This window comes from Myxocyprinus asiaticus, chromosome 28, assembly GCF_019703515.2.
Source record: "Myxocyprinus asiaticus isolate MX2 ecotype Aquarium Trade chromosome 28, UBuf_Myxa_2, whole genome shotgun sequence".
Taxonomy (NCBI): domain Eukaryota; kingdom Metazoa; phylum Chordata; class Actinopteri; order Cypriniformes; family Catostomidae; genus Myxocyprinus; species Myxocyprinus asiaticus.
The window spans coordinates 17986127-18000073 of record NC_059371.1 but is presented as its reverse complement, the minus strand read 5'-3'; the positions used below and the strand labels follow the sequence as shown (position 1 = coordinate 18000073).

At 37.5% G+C, this 13947-nt stretch overlaps 2 protein-coding genes across 4 annotated transcripts in view; both read left to right on the top strand.

Annotated features, from left to right (window-relative positions):
- LOC127419432 (SLIT-ROBO Rho GTPase-activating protein 3-like) overlaps positions 1-5781 on the top strand; it is a 41895-nt gene extending 36114 nt beyond the window's left edge. For all 3 annotated transcript variants that reach the window (XM_051660814.1, XM_051660813.1, XM_051660812.1), the window contains exons 23-24: positions 1525-1606; positions 1768-5781. In XM_051660814.1, the coding sequence (XP_051516774.1) occupies positions 1525-1606; positions 1768-1974 (289 nt within the window). In that variant the 3' untranslated portion in view covers positions 1975-5781. The remainder of the gene's footprint in view (positions 1-1524; positions 1607-1767) is intronic.
- A 148-nt stretch (positions 5782-5929) lies between these two features.
- On the top strand, positions 5930-13733 carry LOC127419443 (caveolin-2-like). Its single transcript, XM_051660830.1, has 5 exons — positions 5930-6788; positions 6989-7064; positions 7341-7531; positions 12459-12646; positions 12743-13733. Exons 3-5 carry the CDS (start codon positions 7346-7348, stop codon positions 12891-12893), a joined length of 525 nt encoding a protein of 174 aa, XP_051516790.1. The 5' UTR covers positions 5930-6788; positions 6989-7064; positions 7341-7345; the 3' UTR covers positions 12894-13733.
- The last annotated feature ends 214 nt before the right edge of the window (positions 13734-13947 follow it).

Below are 13947 nucleotides of genomic sequence, written 5' to 3'. Positions count from 1 at the left end.
TTTAAATAACATTTCAAACTAAACGAAAATGTAATTAAAATAACGAAGTGCTACAAAAAAAATCAAATACAATCACCTCCCCAAATCCAAATTTTACCCTCTCCAACTTCTTTCACAGACACCTTTTGCAGTGACGTAAAAATCACTCTAGGACAACAGGTGGAAACATTTTAAAACAAATTAGATTATAAATACAGTTGTAAACATAAACTAAATAATAATAATAATTGAAAAAAATAAACCATGGTCTCTAGAAAGTTTAACACAAACTCATACATGACTGCTACCCCTGGAGTCACGAGTTTGAATCCATGGCATGCTGAGTGACTCCAGCCAGGTCTCCTAAGCAACCAAATTGGCCCGGTTGCTAGGGAGGGTAGATTCACATGGGGTAACCTCCTCGTGGTCGCGATTAGGGGTTCTGGCTCTCAATGGGGCGCGTGGTAAGTTGTGTGTGGATTGTGGAGAGTAGCATGAGCCTCCACGTGCTGTGACTCTCCGAGGTGTCATGCACAACGAGCCACGTGATAAGATGCGCGGATTGACGGTCTCAGAAGCGGAGGCAACTGAGACTTGTCCTCCGCCACCTGGATTGAGGTGAGTAACCGCACCACCACGAGGACCTACTAAGTAGTGGGAATTGGTCATTCCAAATTGGGAGAAAAGGGGATAAAAACACAAACATTTTTGTTTCAAAAAACAGCTTCAACAGTGATAGTCAGGGACATTATTTGATGTTCCACTATATTTTCAGAGTTTGGACATGAACTTTATTACCACCTGCTGGTGGAGTATTCAAACTGCAAATGCAATGACCTATTTCTCAGGAAAATAGAAAATTGCGCTTTGTGCCACTTCGTTAACATACAATACACCCACAGTTTGTGCACATACACTCACAGATTGCGCAAACACGCTGTGAGAGAATGAGGTAGCTGGGACAGGAAGGTTCAGGTCTCAGGTGAGCTTTTAATCACAAACTTAGGGATAACACAGTCACAACTGGCACAGTAACTTCTTCAGCTTCACAAACTCTTTAGTGTCACAGGCTCCTAGTCACAGCCTCTTAATCATCACAAAGTCTTTATCACAACTCTGTAGCGTCACAAACTCAGTAGCTTCACTGTGAGACTCTCTGCCAGACTCTCTCTCTCTCTTCTGGCGGTGGCGTGGCTGTTTATATGCCGCTCTCTCCAAACTCACTGGAATTAGAGAAAGGTGTTAGACATAATATAGCTCAGGTGTAAGCACTCTTACCGCTTTCTCTCTCTCCGGACGGGTGCTCGACCATGCCCCGGCTGCCACACACGCCTACTTGTGCTTTGCGCTGGAATGAAAATTTAGCTTAGAATTAATGCTCTAACGAAATCTGGATTAGGCATGGTCGTTGCGTGTAGGGCTGCGCTTTGCATGCTCATTAAAAAGCAGCCTTAAATGTAAAATTGTAATTTTATTTTTATCTATTTTATTATTTACTGTTTACCTTGACATCTGCCTATGTCTATTTCTGTCTCACTTTTGCAGGCACCATGAGCGCAGACACACTTTAGACAGTCTGAGGCCAATAGGAGGAGCAGCAGAAAGACAGACAGTTCATATCGACAAGGTATGATTTTCCTGTGATGTTTCACTTAATACTGTGAAATATTTTGCTCTCCAGTTTGAGTTGTGAATGGAAATCAGATGCTCATTTGCCACATACTTACAAATTATTTGCTGTTCTTTCTGTTTCTCTTTTCTTCTCTTCATTTTCACTGTATCTCATAGGAGGTCAGTCGGCAGATGAACTCTGTCTTTAAGGAGCTGTTGTCTCGTCATCCTCCTCAAGAAGTCTTGGGTTCGAGCCCTCCTCCCTCTTCCTCCCCCACATCCATCCCCTCCATGTCTCTTGCTGCTGCTCGGCCTCCGGTGAAAAAGGGAGGTTTCAGCCTGCGCGGCAGAGGACTCTTCAAACCCCAAGACCAACAGGACTGAGGGAGAGAGGGGATGATATCTTAGTGAATACGAGTAAGAGTGCTGGAGAAATGCCATCACAGATATTCATATATTTTTCCAGACATACAATATATGGTACTCTTTACGCCTTATTAACTAAAGTGTATTAAAGTATTCAGTTAAATCAGAACCAGTCACGCATTCTGTGATTGTTCATGGCTAAATTTTGTGTGAGGCCAATTCATTGATTAAATTTTTAGTTGTATTTGTGTTTTAGCTTTGTCATTGTCTTAAAACGACTGTCAATCTGGTCCTCAGTCAAGAGTATCCTACTTTTCATTCATCCATCTCAGTGGCGTCCAGTCTCTGTAGATTTTTACTGTAGTGTTAAACTGTGTAGTTATGGAGAAACATATATATCTGCTGGAGACGGTACCAGACGGCAGTCTGTGTTTAGAAAGTCCCTCAAACTGTGTAGATACTGAATGGCAAGTGTGATGTGGGAATGATGTCCATCACAGACGGAGTCCACATTGTTTTATTTTATTTATAGACATGTCACACCGAATGTAAAAGATGATTTTTATGAAGGCCAGTGTCCCATTCAGTTTTACTATTTATTAGACCTCAAGTAGATGGCATATTTAATTCGACGCAAATTAAAAAAGACCTTCAGTGTGTCGTACTGTTGTCGTTCATTCAGCTAAAGGCCAAAACATACTTTATGCAAGTACATATGCAGATGCAAGCTCTTGGCTAAAGCTTTGCCAACGCACTTTCCAGTTGAACATACATAATGTGCGTTCTTGCGGTACTGTGGCAGTAACAAACCTCAGTACACAAGAGGTCGATAGAGTTACCTTCAAGAGTCTGTGCCATTTAACTGGATGTGTTACTGTGTCATCTATAAGTTTTGGGTGTAATCCCATTACAAAGTAATTATTTACTGTAATCTAATTACTTTTAGTACAAAAGTAGTTTAACACATTGCATTTTAAATTCTTGTTGTTAAATTACAGTTACTGACTTCCAATTTATTTAATACATTTTAAGTACATTACTTGGTTACACATATTTCTAAAACAATGTTATTTATGTAGAATCCATTTAAAACGTTGTTGAGAATGCAACCCATTTTGTGTTTTGAATTGCGGTCTAACACATTTAAGAATGCAATAAGCTTGATTAGCTACAAGCATCTGTGTTCATGTACTTGCGTAGAGTATGTTTTCGCCTTAACGGAACTTTAAAAATATGTTTTTCCAAACAATATCCAGTGGAGAAAAAACATGGGTTATGAAAATTAGATGACTTAAAGGGATAGTTCACCCAAAAATTTAAATTAAATTTCTCTCATTATTTACTCACCCTCATGACATCCTAGACGTGTATGACTTTCTTTCTTTTGCAGAAGACAAATTTAGATTTTTAGAAAAATATCTCCAAAATTTTGATGCTCAGAAAGCACATAAAGGCATCATTAAACTCATCCATATGACTCCAGTGTTTTAATCCATATTTTCTGAAGTGATATGATAGGTGTGGGTGAGAAACAGATCAATATTTAAGTACTTTTTTGCTTTAAATTCTCCTCCCTGCTCAGTAGGGGGTGGTATGCATGAATAATGTGAATCACCAAAAACACAAGAAGAAGAATGTGAAAGTGATTTGTTTCTCACCCACAGCTATTATATCGCTTCTGAAGATATTGATTTAAACACTGGAGTCTTATGGATTACTTTTATGCTGATTTATGTGATTTTTGGAGCTTCAAAATTTTGGCACCGATTCACTTGCATTGTGAGAACCAAAAGAGCTGAAAGATTCTTCTTAAAATCTTAATTTGTGTTCAGCAGATGAAAAAGTCATACGCATCTGGGATAGCATGAGATAATTGTTGGGTGAACTATCCATTTAAGACTGTACAATCTGTTGAATGGACTGTACTTATGTCCTTCAAGCCTTGTTTTCATTTCTGACAAATTAAATATGCCGTCAACCCTGACTAAGGTCTATTACAGGAGAGATTATTTTTTGAAGTTTGAGTGATTTTTTATTATATTTTTTTATTTTTGAAGTTGGCAGATTTTCTTATTGCTTTTCTAAATTATGCTAAGCTCAAGTACTGTTGCTGTATACTTAGTTCTAGTATACGGTACTGAAGGTACAAAATGATAACTATTAAAATCCTCCTGTGTTTTTATAAGAAGGGTCATGTCGTTTTATAAAACCACTGGAAATAACTTTGCTTAGTTTATACATATATACACTACCGGTCAAAAGTTTTGAAACACTTGACTGAAATATTTCTCACGATCTTAAAAATCTTTTGATCTGAAGGTGTATGCTTAAATGTTTGAAATTAGTTTTGTAGACAAAAATATAATTGTGCCACCATATTTATTTCATTATAAAACTAAAATTTAATAAAAATAAAAAAACGTTTTGGAAATTGATGACTTGGACCAAATAATAAAGAAAAGCAGCCAATAAGTGCCCAACATAGATGGGAACTCCTTCAATACTGTTTAAAAAGCATCCCAGGGTGATACCTCAAGAAGTTGGTTGAGAAAATGTCAAGAGTACATGTCTGCAAATTTTAGGCAAAGGGTGACTACTTTGAAGATGCTAAAATATAACACAGTTTTGATTTATTTTGGATTTTGTTTAGTCACAACATAATTCCCATAGTTCCATTTATGTTATTCCATAGTTTTGATGAAAAACTTTACTATTATTCTAAAATGTGAAAAAAAAGAAAATATATATATGAAATAAAGAATGTGTAAGTGTTTCAAACTTTTGACCAGTAGTATGTATATATATATATATATATATACACTGATCAGCCACAACATTAAAACCACCTGCCTAATATTGTGAAGGTCCTTCTCGTGCCATCAAAACAGACGGGCTGGTTTGAGTGTTTCTGTAACTGCTGATCTCCTGGGATTTTCATACACAACAGTCTCTAGAATTTACTCCGAATGGTGCCAAAAACAAAAAACATCCAGTGAACGGCAGTTCTGTGGATGGAAACGTCTTGTTGATGAGAGAGGTCAACAGAGAATGGCCAGACTGGTTTGAACTGACAAAGTCTACAGTAACTCAGATAACCGCTCTGTACAATTGTCGTGAGAAGAATATAATGCTGGTTGGCGCTGTTTTGGCAGCACGAGGGGGACCTACACAATATTAGGCAGGTGGTTTTAATGTTGTGGCTCATCGGTGCATATATATATATATATATATATATATATATATATATATATATATATATATATATATATATATATATAATTTGCTAATTGATATTCATTTGAGCTTTTTGTTGGATTTCTTATTACAGTTCGTTTCAATTCTATAAAAACTTTCTATTGAAAATGAGTCACCACACATGCATGCAAACATACTTAAATGGCTGGTCTTGCATGGGAACAGGTGGAGTGACCAAAATAAGCACAGCTCTGTAGCCACCTTTACCCCTTCAGCTCCATTTTCTCTCTGTCTCATATAAAAACTGTCAAGTCAACTGTGAAGTCAAGTGCCACCAGACACTCTGAGCAGCTCAGGAACTGTAAAACATAGGAGAAAATGACAGGGAAATGAGAACTATCTGGAGAAATGATCAAACTGTGAAAGAACACGTGCAGTCACAGGAAGCAGAATGGAATTTACTTCCTTTTCACTGCACTGGAGCACATTAATAAAACCCTGGTCACTGATCTCCCTCAACTGCCACCCAGTCACTGAAACATTCCTCTTAGCAGTGTCTTTTTGTTAGATGATGTCATCATTGATGTATGGATTACAATATTATCCAAATAAATTATATAGATTCTGAAATACTGCAAGTTTGTCACTGGTATGAGTCTTTTTTTTTTAACTTTTTTTTTTACTTTGTTTATTATTAATCCATATTCATGCATAATATACAGTGCATAATGGAAGAAAGGTGGTGCTGTTTGTACAGCCCCCCAAAAAGTATGGACACTTCAGCCACACTTAAAAATATATGAATGTCTTTGCCACTCAAACCAACTGCCAGAGCTTTTCTCTTGCTTGTCTTAGCCGTTTTTGCATTTACTTTTAACCAACTGGTCCCAGGGTAATTTGTTGTGAATGTATGAAGTCAGTTCCTCTCAAGTTCACACAGGTGTCCTAGTAGAGTAAACACAGGTTTAGTCCATCACATTAAAATTGAACATGTTCCACTAATGTTTGACAACCAGAAGTTGTCCAAATACATTTAGTCTTGCTTTGTGATTGTTTAACCATTTAAATAATTTAATATTTTTGTGAAATGCTTTGCTTGAAGAGTGCACTTGCACTGCGCTATCTCTCCACAGTAAATTCCACTTGGTTTGATATTTTAATATGCAAATTACACTTGGTGTTCAAATATTTTTGTGGCCACTATATGTTTACCTTAAACTATAAATGAATGATTATCCTAAATGTAAGATAATATTTGAGGAAACTGGCTGTGTTGAACAGGGTTAGTCTGTCTAGTAACCTGATAGTTGTGCCCCCTCCATTCCTCTCCCCAAAATAACTTTACACTCGGCCCACTAATTCTTCATCTGGTACAGACACATTCACACACTAGACAAGACTGTGGAACAGAAGACTGGTCAGAGAGACTGAGGTCACACCTCAATGCTGTGAGACGTTCCACACCATGCCTTCTCTGGCTCAATAATAGTTTGGTACAGGCCACACAAGTGAAGGCAGACACAATTTATGGAGACCGGAAGAATCATACTATTAGTCAAACTAATAGTTAAAGTGTACTGACCTTCACAGGAATACTCTCACTAACAGTTTGTTTTGGACCAAGTCTATTTAATAGGGTAAGTGAGATATACTCATAGTTACTAAACATTCTACATTGCATTTTTGAATATCCCAAAGTAGAATATTTCACTTAATACCCTTGAAACGCATTGATTACCTTATAAAACTCTTAGATGCAGTATTCATTTACATAACTAATACTGTAAATATTGTATTGTTTTGTGACAATAATTGTTTTACTTACTATTTGATTTAGTAAGACATTTAGTCAAACCTTGACATCAATCCACACAGAACTGATGGGTTCACCTCTTCTGTACTACTCTTACCAGGCAAGCATGCTTTCTTACTGTTTCTAGCATGAGTAAATATAGTAAGCAAGAATACAGTTTTCAGGGTGTGTCCTGTCAGTCTGACTCTGTGACACAGGGCCCTGCATTTGTCACATGTTACTTGTAATTTGTATATTGTAAGCTGAAATATTTAATTTATGCCGTATAACCCAAGGATTTGAAAAATAACTGTTGTTAATGCTGCTGTTAATTGTACTGATTTCCATATTACGTTGTTACACATAAACATAAGGATGTGTGTGATTTGCCCTGCAGTCAGTATGATGTCAGACGAGTACCTGGTGGAGTGTAAGATTGATGACGATGATGATGATTATGAGGTGAAACATATCCACCCATCTCTACCTCCTCCTCCACAGTTCACCTCCAGCCCCTCCATCACTCCCCAGCCCTCGCTCACTCACGTTGACATCAGGGATCCTTGTGGTATCAACAAACACTTAAAGGTGAGATCTGTAAACTAGGGATTTTATTTCTACAGACAGAGTGCTACTAACGTCAAACTATTTCACATAGAGCATACTGGCTCATGCTATTCTCTAGTCAACAGCATCAGATAAGAAGTTAATTCCTATTCAGGGGATGGAAACTTTACCTAAACACTGGAATCCATCACAATCTTCAGAAAAATAAAAAAAGACACTGAGCATTTCACTAACTCATAACCTCAATTTTAATTGCACTTTTACAAAAAATCCTTTCTCTATTGTTCAGCACTCACACTTATACTCTAGATTTGTAGTTACCATTTTAGTACTCAATTAAAATGTGTGCATACAACTACTAAAATAATAAACAAACAAACAGCAATAATTTAAAGTCTACATTGTAATGTAAAGTGTTTGCTATGACAGCATTTCTGTGCCATTATAAAAGCAAATATGATTTCGAGATTATATTTGTAACATTATGAGAATAAAGTCGTAATGTTTTGAGAATATTCTCATAAAAGGCCTTTTACAAGTATAAAGCAGTAATATTACAAAATTAAAGTAGTAATATTTTGAGAATAAAATTGGAATTACTAGAATAAAGGTGTAGCATTACCTCTAGCGTGCATTATGAGATTAAAGTCGTAGCGTTACAAGATTAAAGACATAACATTATTAAAAATAATGTCGTAACGCTAATGCTAAGGCAAATGCTATGATTTTATTCTAATAATACAACGACTTTAATTTCATAATGTTATGACTTTATTCTCAAAACTTTGATTTTATTTTCGTAAAAAGTCTATTATGAGACTGCAATTTTATCGTAGTAATCTCCACACATAGATCACTCCTAAAGGATTGTTTAATTTAAACATGTTAAAGATTAGCGGACAGGTGGTCAGTTCCTGTTCAATATTAGTAAAGTATTTTTGCAAAACTTTTAGCATGAAAAATTTTCACCCTCATTTCATCCCTCTGTCAGAAATGTCTTCAGTTACACATGTAACCTCGGTTTCTGAGATGAAGGGAGATTGCTGTAAGCACTATGGGGAAAGTGTCCCGACCTTGTTGAAATCACGCCAATCCTCTGATTGGCAATGGTGTCTGAGCATTAGGCCTATATAAGCGGACGCTCAGTCACCATCTCTTCAGAATCTTCTGACTTAGGGACAAGAGTGAGTCACTCGATTATGAAACTCTGAAGTAGTAGTACGGCCAGCTTTGGCAATGTCTCGTTCCCTTCAGATGTTACATGTGTAACCAGACACGTTCCCTATGGATTCAGTTCACTCTGCCGTAAGCACTATGGGGAACGGAATCCCATCACGCTGCACTACATGACATTACACTCCCAGAGTTATACCACTAAAATATAGGTATTATAAGGAGTCACAGGCCGATGACTTATAAGTCATATTAAAGTGTATATGAATATTGCCACATGGCGGATGCCAGATCTAAATTAATGTAGTCTGGGGACTACATGAACCATATAGATATACACAGTATGGTTTATTAACCCTCTCACAACATAGTTGGAAAAGTAGGTTTTATTTTTTATGGGAGTACTTATTGAAAGAGCATGACACTGCAGTTCTGCGGGACGGTGATTGACATGATCCCGTAAGTGAATAACACTCATGTTGAGCTAGGAAGGGAGCAGTTAGAATGGATATATGAACTATATAGTCATATAGTATGAATTAACCCCTTCACAAGCCCAGTCAGGAAGGAAGTTTTATTACAATGAAAGTACTTGTGACTTTATGGGAAATTTACAACTGTCTGTATGCAGGTGGTTGTGTAAAATGACGGGGAAGCCCGTACTTAAAAAGGGCACAAGTTTGTTTGGGCAACGGGCAGTTCAATAGCATGTAATCAAGTGGCCGTGTTGATTATAGCAGTAGCGGTTCTAGCTTGTATGGGTGAAACCCGCTTCAACACACCCCCAAAGTTGTTGCCTCGTGCCACCCCCCCCCACAATATGCTGCCCTGGGCAACAGCCCATGTCGCCCATGCCTAAATCCGCCACTTATTATAGTCAGTAGCCCACCCACATGGTTGGGGAGTAACGAAATACTTGTAACGGGATTACGTATTTAAAATACAAAATATAAGTAACTGTATTCCACTACAGTTACAATTTAAATCATTGGTAATTAGAATAAAGTTACATTCAAAAAGTATTTTGATTACTGAAGAGATTACTTTGCATTTGATTGTCATTTGTTTCATTTAATAGGCGGGTGGGAGGGCACGAGAGGCTGGGCCTTCCCTCAGAACGAGGTCGATCCTAGAGCGCACCATCTGGATATTCATGCCCTCGCTGTGAGCACAGTCTGTCTCCATGAGAGCTGCTCTTGCGTGGGCGTGGCTCAGACAGCGAACACAGCTCTCGTGCTCATCAGGTTGCGGGATGTGGCGTTCAAATAGAAAACACTTGCAGAACGACATCTTTAGAAAGATGCATATCACGCAAGCGGCTCTTTTAGTCCATTTTGAAAATTTACAGTATATATGTATATATATATATATATATATATATATATATATATATATATATATATATATATATATATATATATATTAAAAGGATACAGTAACTCTGGCCGGAGCACTGTGGGAAGCAGGTAGAAGTCTCCACTGAAGTGCCGCGTTGATAAACGACGAGCGTCTGATGCGAAGAACCTGTTCACCGAGAGTGTCTTCGACAGTGATGTGGAGAACTCTTCACCGGAACACACAGGGGGAGTGGAAAGCCTCTCTGGTGCAGGCGCTGTGTACAGGCGACGAGTCATCCTGTCCGCATCTTGCTGAGGAGTTCCGTCCGCTGTAAGTGTATATCGATGGTGAAGCAGAAAGGGTTCCAAGACGGAGACGAATTTCCCAGTCTTGAAGGAAAAAAATTCTGAAGAAACGGTGACTGAGCACCCACTTATATAGGCCTAATGTGTGCCTAAAAGGGTGGGGCTCAGACACCATTGCCAATCAGAGGATTGCTGTGATTGTATAAAGGTTTCAACAAGGTCGTGGAAGGACATTTTCCCCATAGTGCTTACGGCAATGTTGAGTGAACTGAATCGATAGAGAACACTTGGTTTTTGGAGGCTGCTTCTCTTTTAATGGGGCCGTGAAATGCTATTTTTTTTTATAATTTTATCATCTTCCCTGAGGTACACTGATAATGTCACTGATAATAAAGTTTTTTGCACGAAAACTGTCATAGTTTAGTAATAAATGATCATTTTCCATGCCCACTACTCTGATTGGCTAACATGGTGCAGCCCTATTTGAAACTGAATCAGAAGAGAATAAACAAGCTCTCCACAACATTATAAAACTAAATTTAGGGTTTACACACAATGCACTTCCAACACATTGCATCCGAATATTTTACACTGTTCACTCAAGCACATCAACACCATAACTATCAAACAGTCATGTCATTTGAAATATTCATGAATTAAACTGTTTACTCATGGTTTTGCTGACAAGTCCAACTGTTTTTAACTGTCCCATTCTTCAATAACAGTTCCTTTGCAAAGCTTGAATTGTATTATGACTGGTTCACAAGCAGTCCACGCTGATATTTGCACATACACAGTCCATAGCCCGGTAAAACATGACACTTACACATAGGTGCACTGAGGTGCAGATCGCCAGAAACACATCCAAATGGTCAAAGACATCCAGCTAGTGCTTGTTTACATACACCAACAATTAAAAATAGCGCAGATGGGCACAAGAAGATTGAGACGCAGAGCAGCTGAATGAAGCTGAATGGAGTCTCCTTTTCTGAGTTGTAAATGACAATGTGTCTTTTAAAAGAGGCGTGAATAACATGATAATGGTCAAAGACGTCTGTGTAATGCATGTTATATGCACAAAAACTTCAAAATAGTTTAGATGTGTCCCCTTTGGTGTTCAGGAATAGTTGGTAACACTAGGCCTGTCTCTTTCCCTCTCTGTTTATGATGCAAAATGAACGCCAGTGGGCAGGGCCAAGGGTGCGATGACACATGTTGTGGGGTGTGTAAATACAACTGAGCAATGTCTTGTGATGTCACAAACACATAAAATCAGATGTTTCAATAGAGTGGGAACTATAAATGCTCTTTTTAGACAGTGGAGGAAGTTTTGAGTTCTGAAATATAAAGTATGTTTTTATAGTAAAGTTACCACCTTGTCTAAATATCAAGGAAATTTAGATTTTCTATTTCACGACCCCTTTAAAATTTGACAGTAAACGGCCACTGTTATGATTGGCTCTCTGCTGTTGACTGACCTGCTGTCTCACTGCTTACTGCTACTGGGCGGGCTTCGAAAGTGATAAGGTAAAGTAGTCATTGATGTGTTGTTGTGGAGGCAGTCAAATGCAAATCTTTACCACAGTGTGACATCACAATGTGGAGGAAGTGGAGAACAAGTCATTTGGCAGCTTGGTTTCAATAAATGCTCTTTTTGCAGTGAAAACTAAGTTTTGAGTTCTGAAACTTACAGTATGTTTTTATAGTACCATGAACTCTTACATGTCAAAAGATCAAGAAAATGTAATTCCTTATGTCATGACTGTTTTCTCACAAAAACATACTCGACATGCTGAAGCATTACTTCCATGAAGATCCATTCAAAAAGAACGGCTTCTGCTCTGCTCGCCAGTGTACCACCGCGTTATGCTATGTTTTGCTAACCTTGAAGGCTCCCCCTTGGTTGCGGGGTTCTTTTATGACTTTATCCTTGTAAAATTACAAATTTATTCTCAAAATCATGATTGTATTTTCCCAACTCTTTCCCAGGAAGACCCCCAATAGTACATGTGTCAGTTGAAGGAAACATCCAAAATGTGGGAACCTGCAGGAGTTGACTTGGGAAACACTGATCTACATCAATTGTCTAGCTTTGGAAACTATATGTAACTTCTCTTCATTTGTGACACCAGGTAGAGTTCAGTGACGTTTTGGCAGAGCCTGCCTCCACACATAGCTATGACCGTGTGTGGGTGTACAGTGGTATTGCCTTTGAGTCAATGCGGCTGTGGGGCTACCGCTGTCTGACAGCGCTGTGTGCTGTTCCTGTCTCTTGCCTCTGTGGCTGTCTTTTTGCCCTGCTGGCCTGTATGCACATATGGTAAGCAAATTTCTGAATTTCTGAAAGGAACTGACTAATCACAAGTTACTTGTCAAAATCATGCTGACTACTTCTATCCTTGTCTTTTGGTGTTAGGTGTGTTATGCCTTGTATTCAGGTGTGTCACACCTGCTTGCCCTGTGTAAGGTCACTGTGGATGAGTGTCGTCAATATCTTCATCGCTCCATTCTGTACGTCTGTGGCCCGCTGCTGCAGTGATATATATGTGCTGTTCTCAAAAGACTGAGGAAGAACAAAAAGAAAGAACTTGAGGAAGCTAGTCATAAGCTTTTCTCACAGCTGAAGTCCCCTGTAGGGACTTTCTGCCTTGGTCCTAAAAAGTCTGTGAACCAAAGGAAGCTGTGTTCTGGTAACTAGAAGACATCCAAACAAGAGGATTGAACAAGAGATTACTTATTATTGATTTGACTAGATTTGAAATTTTATGTTGAATGTTGAATCATCTTATTATATGACCCAAATACATTGACAAACATTTTATGCCAGAAAAGTGTACTATTCTTTCACAATGTTCAAGAGCTCAAAAGTTAATTTATGACATAAACAAAATAATACTGATAATATTAATTAAAGGTCTTTGTAATTAGATTAAATAAATGAGAAATTACAAGATTAAAGTAGTAATATTTTGAAACGTTTTTACCAGAATTACGAGAATAAAGTTGTAGCATTACCACTAGCATGCATTATGAGATTAAAGTCATAATATTTTGAAAAAATCATAAGGCTAATGCTTAGGTAAATGCAACGACTTTATTCTAATAATATTACAACTTTATTCTCATTATTTTAACTCTATTCTCAAAATATACTAGTTAAATCTCATAATGTTATGACTTTATTCTCAACTTTATAACTTTATTTCACACCTGACATAAACAAAATAATACTAATAATATTAATTAAAAGATTATTTGTTTGTAATGTTTGATATGAGAAAATGTACTATCATGTACTATCTATGAAATATTTTTTTCTGTTTTGATGGTTAGTGTCATACTGTGATTTGCTATGGATGTTATGATCTGTGTTTGATTAAAGCAACCACCTGCAGCATTTAAAGTATAAATTTTAAGTGCTCTTATTTATCAATTAATGTGAAACTTTTTTATTTTATTGTATAAATACAGCTGGAAAATTTCTAAAAAGTTTTCTTAGTAGTGGCCTTTGAATCTCTTTTGTACATTTTGTAAATTCTCATAACGGTATTCCCTTAATGGCTAGTTCCCTTAAAATGACACCTGATCAGATTTCAGCAGTCTGCTAAGAGCAAGCACAAA

Coding starts and splice junctions, on each gene's coding strand:
- LOC127419443 (XM_051660830.1), top strand. CDS start 7,346: ATGATGTCAGACGAGTACCTGGTGGAGTGTAAGATTGATGACGATGAT. Junction 7,532..12,458: donor GTATCAACAAACACTTAAAG/GTGAGATCTGTA, acceptor TTGTGACACCAG/GTAGAGTTCAGTGACGTTTT. Junction 12,647..12,742: donor CTGGCCTGTATGCACATATG/GTAAGCAAATTT, acceptor TTTTGGTGTTAG/GTGTGTTATGCCTTGTATTC.